The sequence below is a fragment of the Lissotriton vulgaris genome, chromosome 3_1 (genome assembly GCF_964263255.1).
Source record: "Lissotriton vulgaris chromosome 3_1, aLisVul1.2, whole genome shotgun sequence".
NCBI classification, from domain to species: domain Eukaryota; kingdom Metazoa; phylum Chordata; class Amphibia; order Caudata; family Salamandridae; genus Lissotriton; species Lissotriton vulgaris.
In genome coordinates, this window is record NC_141689.1 from 299,124,743 (window position 1) to 299,139,402 (window position 14,660).

The following is a 14,660-nucleotide window of genomic DNA, read 5'->3' on the forward strand; positions in this document are numbered from 1 at the left end:
CCTCGGGGGCTGCGGCTGCCCCCGTGACCTCGGCAGCGGGTCTCGGCTCGCCCTCGGACACCTCTAATGTCGCTGCGCCCCAGAACGGTTCGAAGACGCTGAGGACGGCGGGGTCCAGGCCCCTCTCCCCTCCCATGTGCACTTCCGGCCGGCCGCGCTAGGATTGGCCGGCCGGCTGAAGAAACCCCCGAACGGGGATCGAGCAGGCCCTGGGTCCTAGTGCCTCCCACAGGGCTCGGGGGGGGGCGGGCGGGAGAGGACGAAGGGGGCGGGAAAGGTCACGGACGTCGGGAGGGAGGCGGGAAACGTGGCGGACGTCGGGAGGGAGGCGGGAAACGTGGGGACGGCGGGAGGAGGGACACAAGGCAGGACAGCAGCAAGCACGGCCCGGCCGGACCAGACTCGGGGGCGTTCCCGGCGTCGCGTGACGTCGCCAAAGCCAAAGAATCTCGGGAACGCCCCCGTGTCTGGTCCGGCATTGATGGACAGGCCCCTCGTCCAATGGCTAGGCTCCATTTATGGAGCTAGCCAATGGGACGGGGGGGCGTGTTCCATAGTGCTTACTGTACTCAATAGATTTCTCTGGAGGAGGAGCCTAACGGCTCCGCCCCCCAGCGAAACCTAAAAAAAGAGACTGGTGCTTCCTGCTGCAATGTATTCCCGCTACTAACAGTTCTGCTACTTAGTGCTACTGCTTTGGAGCACGGGGCTTCGACTTTGCTCTCTGTGATCAGACTCCTCTCCGAGTCTGCGCGTGAGAGGGGGCAGCCACCCCCGAAATCAGCCTCAGAGCTCCAGAACAGATGTGTGCCGTGATGCCCCCGCTTCTTGGGCCCACAGTGTGTTTCTGGGCAGTCGCACTCGCACACTATTTCTCTCACATACTCGAAGGAAATGTATAGTGCTCCATTTGTGGAAGCTGGGGCATTCTGACATGACTACTTATTCGTAATAAACTACTACAAGTGAGTGGTGACATGATTTTCCAATTACCATTGAGTTCACTTGTCAGAGGGTGCCTGAAGTAAATAGTGGGAGCTTATTTGTATATTGGGAGAGCTTATATTTTGTACATGAAACTGCTGCTGGTGGCATGCAGCAAAAGTCATGAATCAGCCAAGTCACCTCCGCTGCTCGCAGGAGATGCGGCCATGCACTTTTTACTGCACTTCTGCTATGAAGCACTTCTGCATTCATTCCATCTTTGGCGACACTTTTCAACCAATCAGACGCTAGCAAGGTGAACTTCCACGACACGTCCACACCCCTGCATCCTAGGAGTCTACCTTGTGTAACAGAGCCATGGTTGAGTATGCCCCTCACTTCTGACGAAAGACTCACCTTGCCTTGTCCTTTCATCAGCACAATGTTGGAGATGATGGACGGCTGGGCCAGCCTCCAGGGAGACTCCACCTGAGCGGTGCTCAGAGAGCGCGTGGTCTTCTTCACAATATGGTAGTCCTGAAAGAAATCACTCAAGGTTATGCAAATACATGATGACACTTATCGTACAATCAGATACACTCAGCATCTCTTTTGGAAGAGTATAAGAGGTGCACAGGATTTTCTTTGGGGCCTGCCACGGAGAAAGAAAATCACAGCAAAGCTGATTAAAGCTGATTTCACATCATTCGGATAGGACTCAGCAAAGCGCAAATGGCCCCATCAATATAATCCACTTTTTCAATTTAATATGCAATCCTACATGAACACATTTAATGGAAGAACGGGGAGACTTATATTTCATATTTCTGGATAACCATAAAACACACCAACCATTTGCTAATTCATTTAAAGAGGCACGGGTCATGCGGCTACAAAGAAGTTGTTTTGGTAAATGTATTTATGCTTATATGCAAAGCCAGACTTGGAGCTACATTTGCTAAGCATAAGTTCTAACACAGTTCCCATAGAAAATGCCCCAAAAGACAGGAGGGTCGGTTTTCCACGCTAGCCTTTGTACATACTGCAAGGAGGGTGACACAACCTGTCAGGTGCTCAGAAAGCTGGGGGTTCTATGTGCAGATTCTAGTCGTACATGATGTTACAAAGCCGCGCCTCACGACCTCCCTCTGGGGATCTGGCACTGCCCTGGCAATGGGCAAAAGCACTTGCCATCCCACACCACAGGTTTTTCTGCAGTACTCATAGCCCCATTAAATGAGGAGCTTTGCACTCAGAGCCCTTTGTTCAGCATCGCTTGAGCAGGAGATACAATTCCGAAAGCCATGTAGTCTCCTCCAAAGAAATGGACAGAGGTTTGTTAACTTCTTCTCTGCGGGGCGTTTTCACCTGCTGTGCGGGGGTAAGAGGGGCCGCGCGCGGCGCCGCTGTGCTTGTGACGAGCTCGGCTCGCCATGAGGCACAGTGGACCTGCACTCATGACGAGCAGAGCTCGTCACGACCACACCCGTTTTGGAACGTTCAGCACAGCGGGGAAATTATCCCCGTGTGTGAACGTTCCAACGGTCATGACGAGCTCAGCTCGTCATGAGTGCAGCTCAACCGTGCCTCATGACGAGCTCAGCTCGTCATGAGCACCCAACGGGTTAATGGAATGAGAGACATCTGTACCTCCATATGACTACCATGTATCGGCTACAGTATTTAGCGCGAGCACAAAAAAAGGCGATTGGCAGGAAATTTTCAAACAGTCCAAACTCGTGGCAATTGCTCTGGGGCATATTTTGATGATCAATTCCTGCGTAACTCTAGAAAGAGGCCCACCTTATGCAAATCAGTACTGACTCTGGTGCTCATGCAACACTTCATCCCAAATCACCAGATGAAGGATCACAAGCTACCCCAGACTGGTTTCAGCCTTATTAGGCCTCGTCAGCGAGGTATGGTTTGGGTCCTGTGGCACAGTGAGGAGGGTACCAACATCTGGGCATATCCTGTGCCACTTAGGCTGTTACGTCTAAACACAGAAAAGGAAAAGGCAGGAATGCTTGCAAACAGTCTATACTAGTAGCAGCCGCTCTGGCTACAGTTCCAACACCTGTGTTTTTCACACTGTCCCACTCAAGACAGAGGGTAGACTTATGCAAATCAGTACTGACCCTGCTCCCCATGGGAACAGACCATGCCAAAATCATATGGCTGATTTATGGTTTGCGCTGTCTCAATCATACAAACCAAGCATCCTCAACTAGAGACCAGAACATCAGAAAAAGATGTTTACTATACACTTGATGACCTACCAATGTAACATTCGATGGCAACATGAGCTACGTCCACCAAAATAAAAGCATGAATTAATTTCAAAACGAAGTAGCATTGTGCATGCCCCACTTTCAAGCGCAAACCAGACAGGCCCATCAGACACTGGTAAAGCAGTGGACAGTCCTGTAAATCAAGTTTCAGTTACCACACCCCTACCAAGCAAGCACAGTGAAGGCAACTCATGGGGGGAGTCAAGGCAACTAATGGGGGGGGTGAAGGCCTTAACAATGCGGGCTCAGCCCCGTGTGCCGTATCCCCGCAAGCCGAACCAACTTTGCCTTCACCAATTATAAACCTTAACAATGCATATGCGTGGTAATGGAATGCCATTTAGGCGGTTAAGCTGCAGAATCGGCGGGCACAAGAAGAGGAAGGATCGAGAGAGGGCGCAGTAATGTAAGTGGGGCTGGGTCTTGAGGGGTACTTTTTTTTGGGGGGGGGGGTAGTTTTTAGGGCACAGGAGGGTTGGGCTGTTTATAGGGCAGGGAGCAGTTTTAGGGCCCAGGGAAGGGGGGCTAGGTCAAGGTACTTTACTGATGTAGGGGACAGTTTTTAAGGCTCAGGGAGGGGGGGCTGGGGTTGGGCTAATTTTTATGGTGTGGGGTCACTTTGTAGGGCTCGGGCGGGGGAAGGGACCATTTTCAGGGATGAGGCAGTTTCAGGCCTCAGGGTGGGGGGAGGCTGGGTCAGGGTGCTTTACATGGGTAAGGGTCAGTTTTTAGGGCTCAGGGTTGGAGGGCAAGGGAAAAGGGACCGTTTTAAGGGCATGGGGCTCTTTTAGGCCTCAGGGTGGAGATGGCTGGGTCGGGGTACTTTACAAATGTAGGGGACAGTTTTTAGATGTGGGGGTGGGGGTGCTGGAGCCAGGTTGGTATTTTTTAGGGCATGTGGTTAATTTTTAGGGCTCAGGGCGGGGGAAAGGGAACAGTTTTCAGTGCTGGGGTTGAGGGGTATGATCTTTAGCACACATGTTCCTTTACCAATCATGTTTTTACCAGAAAAGTATGTGGTAAAGGCAGGCGTGATAAAGACATGGTCGTGGTTAAGACCGCATGGTTCAGGCATGCGTTGTTCCATCATGCAACCCAACTCCGGGCTCTCTGTGATATCAACAACCAGGGATGTGTGTTGGATATGAAGAGGAGCAGAATGAAAATATCACATGTTTTAGAAAGTACATAGGCAGGCAGACACTGTCCCTGTGCACTTAACTCAATGTATGCACCAACTTGAAGAGCCTTCTTGCACGCATTATAACTCATGGCACGCGGACACAAGATATACACTCAACAACCAATCAGTGCTTTAGGACAGCCTGGCATGGGAAATGCGTTGCAACTACATGCATGAGCAGCAAAAGCGAGAGATGAAATGAAAAACACACTTGATAACTTACATGCACAAAATGGATGATTGATGAAAACAGGTGAGAGGGTGCAAGGCAGATGCAAAAAAGAAGAAAACAAATATTACACAACTGTGGTCATGGGTAATTGAAGCAACTGAGGATGGCATTAAACACATGCAATCACCGAAAATGGGAAACATGCTTAAGATTGTGCAACAAAGCAAAACGACGAACAAGCTAAACATTCATAAGTGACTTCAGGATAAATGAGATCCATCTATGAGGCACCTGGGCGTATTCAGCAATATGCAAATCTGCAGCTATGGTAAAAGGGGGTTTTCTCAATCTACCTCTTAAGGTTTATAACTGCAATTACATTTCATTTGAGCATCCTGGAAAACATCAAGTATTTCGATCCTATAGCACATTTTAGAATCGTTGATGTAATTCAAGTCTTTGAAAAAACATCATCGGAGGGTTCAGCTCATGAAATATTTACACGTAATCAGGCAGTAGCTCATTCGCACCGCTGCCCCTTCTCACTGCTCAAGGATGGAAAGGTATAGAACTAGAAATGGATGGGTGTCAGTTATGGGTGGACTGGAGGTAAATCTTTCAACCCCTGCCCAGTGCTGGATTAAACCCTGTGGAGGGCTCTAGGCAGACGAAATTTCGCCCGCACCCTCGCAAACAATTAAGGAAAGCTTGATTGCAATTTTCTTTCAAGATCTAATCAATATTATTTTGATCTGTTGTCACGGGGCCCCTAAAAGGAGTGGGGCCCTTAGGCCTGTGCCTACTTTGCCTAATTTGTAACCTGGAACAGCCCCTGGCTTGCTCCCGGCACCACCACTGGTTGCATGGTCACAGGGATACCAAGGCAGGCCACAGAACAGAAATTGATCAGGGCTTCACCAGCCCTTTTTACCTTGAGTAAGATCTACCCTGCCTGATCACTCAGCAGCAAATAGGATTCTGTGGAAGAGAGAGACAGGGCCAAGCTGTGACATCATCAGAAGGTCAAAGCGTTGATGATGTCGCCTGTTCTACGACTCTGGAATTTTGAGAAATTCATGAAAAGCATTATGTTGTATCTAGAGTGTCAGGTAAAGGAGATATTGGGTCCGCGGAGGAGGCTGTGGATGGAGATTTCTGAGTGACCTCCACAATCATGTCATGCATTCAGCATCTCTTTGCTCTCTGGATTGGCTTGTGATTCAGGTATGGTTTGCATGAGTTGGATTTGTGTTGAGGCGATGAGGTATTGCAGATTTATCTTTTTATCTAATTGCGAGAGCACAGTTGCACTGAGAAAGCACATACAGGCAGTGAGACTATTGCTAGGACAATAGCCTCCTAAACATGAGCAAACAAAGGCAGAGTTTTTAATTTCTTGTGGAAGTAGAAATAGCATTTGGTGACTTACAGTTCAAGTGAACGGTTGACCCAAACATTTGCTATTAACCCCTTTGCCGCGGGGGTAATTCCCCCGCTGTGCTGGAGGGAGGGGGTGGGCGCAGCGCCCCAGTGCTCATGACGAGCTCGGCTCGTCATGCAGCACGGTGGCGCTGTCCCACACCCGTTTTCGTGGAACGTTCAGCACAGCAGGGGAATTATCCCTGCGTGTGAGCGCCGCAGCGGTCATGACGTGCTCACCTCGTCAAGAGCACAGCGCAATCGTGCCTCATGACGAGCTGAGCTCGTTATGAGCATGGGAGTGGTTAAAGGAGAAAGGACTCCATTCCCAATGCAAGCCTTAGGAAAGCAAGGATCAACAAAAAGACAGGTGAGGCGGATCTGTAAATTGAGGGCCTGCGTTAGACATGTGGGACCTCGGACACATAGTCAAACCTAGTTTGCCAGCTGATGGTTTAAAGAACTGAAGTCTCTCAGCTAGAGATTATGGCATTCCCAGAGACTAGGAATTAGAGAAACCCATTATAGACAAGACAGTTCACTGAACCATGGTCCAGTTTCCTGTTAGAGCATGGTAGAAGGATGACCTTTCTCACCAATTTTAGGGGAAGAAAAACAAAGAGCTCAATGTACTCACTTCTATTTAAAGGTAAGATTGAGGCCAAAAATGACTACTAAATTGTGAATGATTTCTACTCAGAGAGGAGGAAGAACAATATTGGAGAGTGTCAACGCATCAGACCCAAGAGGCCCCACTGTTTCCAAAGACCAGGTTTATAGGTGTTCAGGAGGAGAGAATTAACATCAATCCAGGCAAGGATGCACCCTTCTAAATGAGAGATAATTTTGAACAAAAGTGTCAAAAACTCCATAGTTGAATGCCTTTCCAACATGGAAGTACCCCGTGATTTTGCCCTTGAGGTCGCCATCTTACGTATTTACATGCTTTGGAAAGAGGGAGATCGGTGCGGTTTATAACTTTCAATTCCTTCGCCAAACTTAACAAATAAAGAATAATAGGAATGACAAGATTCAGTACCAGATAAATAGATTATTAAAGCTTGCCTTTTATCTAAAGTGTGCCAGCTGATTTCTTATGGGCAAGTCTGGTTTACATGCAGAATTATATATAATGGTCCTTTATAAGACAAGAGGGATCAGTGACTAGCTGAACATAGTTGCATAGGAACTGACTTGGCTGGCTTGAAAGATTGTACCAGGAAAAATATGAAAAAGGGCTTTACCACAAACTTGCTACAATACCACTAACCATGCTGATGCTGCCAGTATTTAGAATCCAAGACGAAGGGAGGACGATGAACTCAGCCCACATCAAAACCAACAACATGAAAAACATGCACTTAGTTTATGAATGATACAATGAATGGTTCTGGCGAATGAGCCTGCCACAGCAATTTCAGGATCCATGCAAGATCAAGGGGATCTCGGCACAGTAGGACAGCAGAGGCAAGAAACTGTAAAAAAAATAATCACACTGTCGAGTCTGTCCCTGACAGACAGAGGTCAGATGAGAGGGGCGGTGCACCGGTCCCTGGCCGCTAAAGCACCATAGCTGTGGGTGGGCCTTCAAGGGTAGAGAGCGATAAAGGCCTCAGTGATTAGTCAGAATACATCTAATCAAAAAATGGTTGAACACTTCAGGGGCAGTGTAAGTAGAGGCATCTCGAAGAAACAGACGCCACGCAGTTTTCAATGGTTGAATGAGTCCCACTACCGTTAGCGCATTGCTTGGCTCCCGTGGCACTGTGTTGATTACCCCTTTCCCCAGAAGCCGTCCCCCTTGAAGGTTCAGCGGAAGTCCACCTGACCCGTTTTCCTTATTTGGGGAGAAGAGCTGTGATTCCTCAATGCTGGCCGATTCTGGAGAGGGATTCCTGGTGCGACCTAGGACTTCCCAAGTATCTCTTCGATTAAGAATAAAGTAAAAGTACTGATCTAGGCAATATTATCTCTATGTGCATCAATGAAGTTATAACCGTAATCTAATTTGTTTGGTTATTTACATGCGGCTCAACACAGAGCCGATACAACTATTCAAGCCCCACTAACCCTCCATAAATTCCAAAAGACTCCCATAGGAAAGTCCAGAGAGCTTTTCTCTTCTCTTACCCCTAGTTTGTGTTGGGGATATTATGGACCACCAGCACTACAGTTAGTGTGGTCCTACACATTTTCTCGTTTGCTAGATTCCCCTGTGAGGAGGATTCGTGAATTTACATCTCAACTTTTGCCTCAAATCCACACCACCTCGGGAATCCTGATAAGCAATAGAGAGAGAAAAGCAGATCATAGAGAAAGAAGGAGGTGAAAGTAAAAAAAGAGCCAACGTGATAAGGCAGAGATGAAAAAGAACATGCAAGAGCGACAGAGAAGTATATACTGGCACAAGAAGGAACCAAGAGGTGGAAAGACTAGGCAGCCTTGGTACTTGCAAGGCGTTCTGAAGTGGGCTCTTAATACAAATCATGGGCCCAAAAACTTATTTTTTATTGGGAAATTAGTCATTGGTTTATTTAAAATGACTACAGGCATTTACTGACACGATACCGCCACTTTTAAGTTTCAATTTATAGGGTCATCTGGATTTAAAAGACGTCAAGTGAAGTGATTGCGCACTTTTAGTTTACGTAATGATCTGAGATATTGTAATTGAAAACGTCATAATCCGTGAAAATCTAAATGTGACTGTTGTCCAGTGAGAAGAGATCACGGATTGTGTCTCAGAGTTCTTGCTTCTAGTTATCCTAATGAAATGCAGACTTGAAGCAGAAGGAGCGCTCATACATTGATCGACACAGTCATGGCAAGAATGACACTTGCTGGAAACGAGGGCAGAGATCTGAAAATAAAACACTACCGTGTAACCTATGAACGCAGAAGCCTTTGACATAATAAACCTGGAACCCCTGTGAGTCAAGACAAGCAGTTCTCATGCCTAAAGATGCAGAGCGAGCACTACCCCGACACAAGCATGTTAGCAGCTGCATGGCAAGGAAAGGGGGGACTGGATAAAAAGAGCAGTAGGCCGAGAGATTATAAACCTGAACTTCAAACAGATGTTTCTGCATTCCTCATATCAAACATAAATGGATGCTGTAAGCCAAGCCAAATTAACATAATTCCAAAGGTGATAAAATACAGCAAAGAGGCAACATTTTACGAAATGCAGATAAAGTTTACTGCTCACAGTAATCATTGAAACAGCCATAATAATATACCTGCCTGGATATTGCAAGAGTTTTGTGATAAAGAGGCATGATGTCGCCAGCAGAGGGACTTATTAAGATCCCTAAAGTTTAGAGATATGTTATTCCTTATAAAATGCAGGTTAGCGTGTTCCCCGTAATATGGTGAAGAAGAGAAGTGTGGGCCGGCCTCCAGGCATGAAGAGTAGCTGGAGAAATGTCCTCATTACGGATTGCGGCGTCCCCTATCCTACAGCTTCCCATGGAAGGGGGGCTCAGTTGTTGTATCTTCCCACAACCTGCAAACATTCCAGTCTTTCGAGCCCCTATTTCCATGTTTTAGGTCTTGCCTTGAGATAACTGTAGCTGCCTGTCAGAGACCTTAAGTTACCAATATATTATTACATACATACTCAGAGTACAGTGTGTGGGGGCTTGTGGTCAGCCCCCAACAGCCTTTAGTTATTGCAGTTTTTAATGAGTTGGGTGGGCAGTTCTTAAAGCCATGTCATTTCATTAAAGGTTACGCTGTTTTACAATATGTCGCATTGACTTCTGTGATAGAACTGGGCATTAAGTCGTTCTCTCTAGTAACCTTTGTCCCCGTTTACACTGCTTTTACGTCGCGGTCTCTGTGTCAATTGTAGAATTTTTATTTCTGCACCGTCTGATGCTGCTGGTGCTCTTGTCTTTGCCAATGCTTGATGATTTACTCACAAGCACCGGGAAAGCAATTTCGCCCTCGGCAATCTAGAGTAAAAAAATAATTCAAAGAGGGCTGCTGAGCATGCTGCTTTATGAAAAATCATTACAGGGTCGCGTGCATGCACGGCGGAAGCACATAAAGAATTACAGATGGGGAACAGTGAATAACAGGCATGTTTATCACCAAGGCGTTCTGAGTGACGTAAAATAAACAATGAGAGCGAAGCCTGCCCTGTCAGACTAAACAGGGGGACATTATACTCGCCCGCAGTGCGGGGGATGCAGGGTGGTCCAGGGCTTCTGAGTCTGGGTGACCCAACAGTGGGTGACAACTTTTGTTACATCACCACTACTACCTCAAAGCAGTGAATAACTAGATTTAGAATCCGGCGTTCATGCTAGGGGCTTTCAGTGAGAGCCATAAGTAACGAGAAAAATCCCTGTAGGATGGACACAGTGCTCGCACACTCACTCGGCAACCATCAGGAGAAAAAAAAAATTGCCAAAGTCACACTGAGGCAGTTTATTGCATCAGCAGTGGAAGTAGGTGCCCTGCAGCTGACAGCCACTCCAACCTTCTAGCCTTTCTGCAGGGTGGAGGGGCTCAGCGAGGAGCATGGGGTCAGGTGGGAACTGAGCCCATCCATCAAGAATCGTGGAAGCGGGTGCAGTCTTCCGGCTAGCTCAAGCCTCTCCTGCCCGGGGAGCTGGCTAACTGAAGGAAAAGTAGTTAAAGTATGCCTGCACATCAACTCTTGAACTGAGTGTGACCGTTTTGGGACTCCCTCTCCCACAGGTAAGTTTACAGAGGCGGGATGACTCGCTGATTGAACAGGAGTGTGTCCATCCAAATGTTCATCCCGCCATTTGTCCGGGACACCACTACTATGATCACCAAAATAACCTTTTCTAGACTCTCTCCTGCTCTACACCTCCTTGCATCATCTGACACCTCTTTTTACAAACTCTCCCCTCTGACCCCTTCCCTCCAAAACTCCTTTTTACTCATCCAAAAGCTTCTTCCTACTGCTCTTAAGACTTTAAAAAAAAAAAAAAAATCCTTCACTCTTTTATCCCTCCACTATTCTTTTTCAATAAAAATTAACAGACTAACATGTTTCACTTCTCAAATTCCATATTCCATATTCAACTATACTAATATACTGCCCAAATAACTGAATAACATATCTACTACTCAAATTACTTCATATTTATACTATACTAATTTTCAACACTAACCCTTTATGGGTTCCGGAGTGGCGTGCTACTCGCCAGAAAAGCGCTTCAACGCCCATCAGGGGTAACAAGTGCTATAAGAATGCAAATCTTTCTTCCCCTTTTATCCATCCGCTATCCTTCTCACTCCAAGTAACAGACTAATATACACCACTGAAATTACCTCATATTTCACCATATTAATTCACCACTAATCCTCTATAGGCTCCCTGAATTCCATGCGTCAACAAGCGAGCGATAAATAAATACAAACCTTTGTCCTACTCTATCCTTCTGCTATCATTCCAAATCCAAATAACTGATTAACCTATCCACCACTTAAAATGTACTTGCATGTTTCACTATACTAATTCAACACTAATTTCTCTGTGGGTCCCGGAGTAGCGTGCTACCCGCCGAAAAAGCGCTTTGACGCCTCGTCAGGGGTAGTAAGCGCTATATAAATGCAATTACAATACAATACAATACCCATTCTTTCATCTGTCCCTCTATTCATTCTTCTTTCCATCTATATCAGCCTATTAATCCATCCCTTTTCATATTAATGTATCTATTTTCAATTCTTCCATCTATCAGTCCACTCAACAATCCATCTATCCATCTATATGGTCATCTATCATTCTCTTCATAGAACCATCAGTTCGTCCATTTGTATCTAGTCATCCATCCCTTCCTTACATCCATCCTTCTGCTCATCTGACCATATGTCCATGTGTCTGTTTCTTTGTCCTCCCATCTATCTGATCCTCTATCAATCTCATTAAGTCTTTCTGCATCCTTTGCTCTTTTTGTTAATGTTTCCTATCCTCCATTCCTTTAAAACAAGGCAAATCTTATTGGTCAGAGGGGCTTGCACTTGACCATTTGAACTGACACTGTATAGCGGCATATCCCTCTGTCACAAATTACCTAGAATGTCAAAGTATTTGTGCTCTAAGTGTTGTTGACTGTTTTACTTACCATTAAGTAAAGTCTTAAAAAGAAATGTTCGGTGTCTTACTAACAACTTTTTTTGACATTTTTGAGACAGTATCTAGAGGAGAAGTTGAGAATAATGGAAACAAATTTGCATGGTCATCTTTCCATGCACTGCAAAAAACGATATTAGCGCAGCATCCCCCCTCAACCTCGAGCAAGGAAAGCTTTTTAACTTCCCAACTCGGTATTAGTTCATGCTGACAGGTTCTAGATCACTGTTCCGGTTCTACGCTAGGCCCAATGTCCTTATGCACAGAGTCTACACCTCCGCAGTGTGTTCCTCTCTGGCTCACTGTTACCTTGTAATGTGCCTTTTGGCTAAGGGAAGCACCAAGATGATAAACATTTTAGCGTATCTTGTATTTCCAATGTCTCTTACAGGGTCAGTAGGGCCTTCAGGGGGTTCAGAGTAAATATCCATTCAATTGCCTCAGAAAGAACTTAGGGCACCCTTACCCAGAATCCCTAAGCCCCGTGCTGTCAGTTAAATGTCCCCTGTTTAGTCTGACAATGCAGACCTTGAGGTGAGCTAACCTCCATAGCCTTCATCAGTTGTAGTACATCCTAGTTATTCTGGGACAGTCGATAGCCACAGAGGTGTAACGAAAAATGATGGCCCGTCTGCAGAATGTGATAATGAGCCGCAGTATTTCTAATGTCTCTAATATCTTGCAAATATTCGAAGCCTTTGAGCTGATTGGGGCCCCCTACGGCGCAGGGGCTACATAAGTCTGAGTTACGCCCCTGGATAGCCAGCTGAGGTAGTTATTTCTTACAGTGATAGTACAGCATTTCTCCAATTATTCTCAGATAGTATCCCTACATCCACCTTACAGGCTTCCATGAGTGTCTGGAGGATTCACAACTAGAGTTCTGTAACCCTAGGAAGTCATCTCGCCACTAAGTTCATCAGTCAGAGGTTTCCCAGAGGACATCAGTGGCTCTCGTTTGGGCACAGGAAATGTTGTCTGTGGTCCGTGTCCAGGCTGCAAACGCCAAAAGTATCCCGCCAATTGGTTAATTTATGGTCAGCGGTACTAGAAAAAGGCCAATCAGAAGCTTTTCTGCAACCTGGGTCAATACGATTTTGCTGGTCCCTACCTCTTAAACGGAAAAAGAAAAAGTATTTCTCACCACCTAGTGGCCGTGCTATCCCTCAATGACCATCCAATCCATGCTTTCTTATTAAATGAACTAGCAGGAGCGCAGTGCACCGGGCAAGGATCCATGGCTGCCCTCCCCTGGTGGATATCCTGGTGGTTACCTCCCTCGAAAGCCACTACCTGAAAGAAACTATGCTCCCGCTAAGAGGAGAATTTCTTCAGTCAGAACATTCATTTTCTGACATCAAATCTCCCACATTCCTCCTCCTCAAATGTCCTTATGGATTCAGCATCTCTTAGCTTACATTCTCAATATCTTCGGCCAGTTCCTTAACCAAGCATTATATCAGCGCATGACTTAAAGAGGAAGTATATCCTCTATACATGGTTTGCCCGCGTCACAAAGACGGCAGAGAGGACATGCAGAGGGTATAATAGATTTAACCCCTTCACTGCGGCGGCTATTCCGCCGCAATGCTAAGGGGGTGAGGGGCGGTCGCGCGGCGGGTGCATGCTGGTGACGGAACCGCTCCGTCACCAGCCGCGGTTGCGCTGTGCTCATGACGGAGCGGTTCCATCACGGCCCGCTCGCTCAATAGAACATTCAGCGCAGGCGCGGAACCGCGGCTGATGACGGAGTGGTTCTGTCACCAGCAGGGGAGGGGTTAAACCATGTACAGATCGATCAAAAAGGGAAATACACTACTAACGTACCTGCCGAGCAGCTGCTGACTCCAGCTGATGAGGAAGGGAATGTTTTCTGCCTCCTCTCGATAGTTTTTCTCGAATTGGGTATCTGGGATCCCCATTTTCCACGGTCAGTTCATCATCTTCGCCAACAGACTCCAAACGAGATGCACCACCTGTTGCAGAAAAAAGGGATATGTTTAGCGCGCAACATTAAAATACACTTTATAGGTCAGGCCGAAATACACTCTCACACTTCAAGGACTTTATCCCAGGATACATCTTTGAGTCCAAGGATCAGAATGTCTAGGAACAGAGAGAGCAGTTTTCGTGTTGGTACTGAAGTCATTGGCCTCAGACGGATCAAAGCATGTGTCAGTTCTGATGACACTTAAATGCATCATCTTCATTTAATAGAGGGTCCTCTAAAACAAGTGCTTAGGGCTACCTTTCCAGCCACTCCTACACTTGAGAGATCTACTCCATGCACACTGGTGTGTGCTTTTTTAGGTGTAGAGTTAGCCAAGACCTTTTGATTTATCAAAATTACATTTATATTTACACTTATTAATAGTGGCTTTCAGCCAATCTTCTTCAACCACGGGCCGGATATTGGGTCATTACATTTTTTTCCACCCACTAAAGCATATAGCAGGGGGCAATGGGTCAGCCCATTTCAGCCACTGGCTAACTTCACTGTGAGTGACGGCATTCGGCCCTTTCACAAGGAGCATACCCACCCACAATGTAGTTCCT

At 46.5% G+C, this 14,660-nt stretch overlaps 1 protein-coding gene across 1 annotated transcript in view; it reads right to left on the minus strand.

Annotated features, from left to right (window-relative positions):
- Window positions 1-14,660, minus strand: part of PDZD2 (PDZ domain containing 2) — a 997,171-nt gene that overhangs the window by 209,513 nt on the left and 772,998 nt on the right. The window contains exons 7-8 of the mRNA XM_086960493.1: window positions 13,932-14,080; window positions 1,342-1,461 (exon numbers count right to left, since the gene is read on the minus strand). Of these exons, the coding sequence (XP_086816619.1) occupies window positions 1,342-1,461; window positions 13,932-14,080 (269 nt within the window). The remainder of the gene's footprint in view (window positions 1-1,341; window positions 1,462-13,931; window positions 14,081-14,660) is intronic.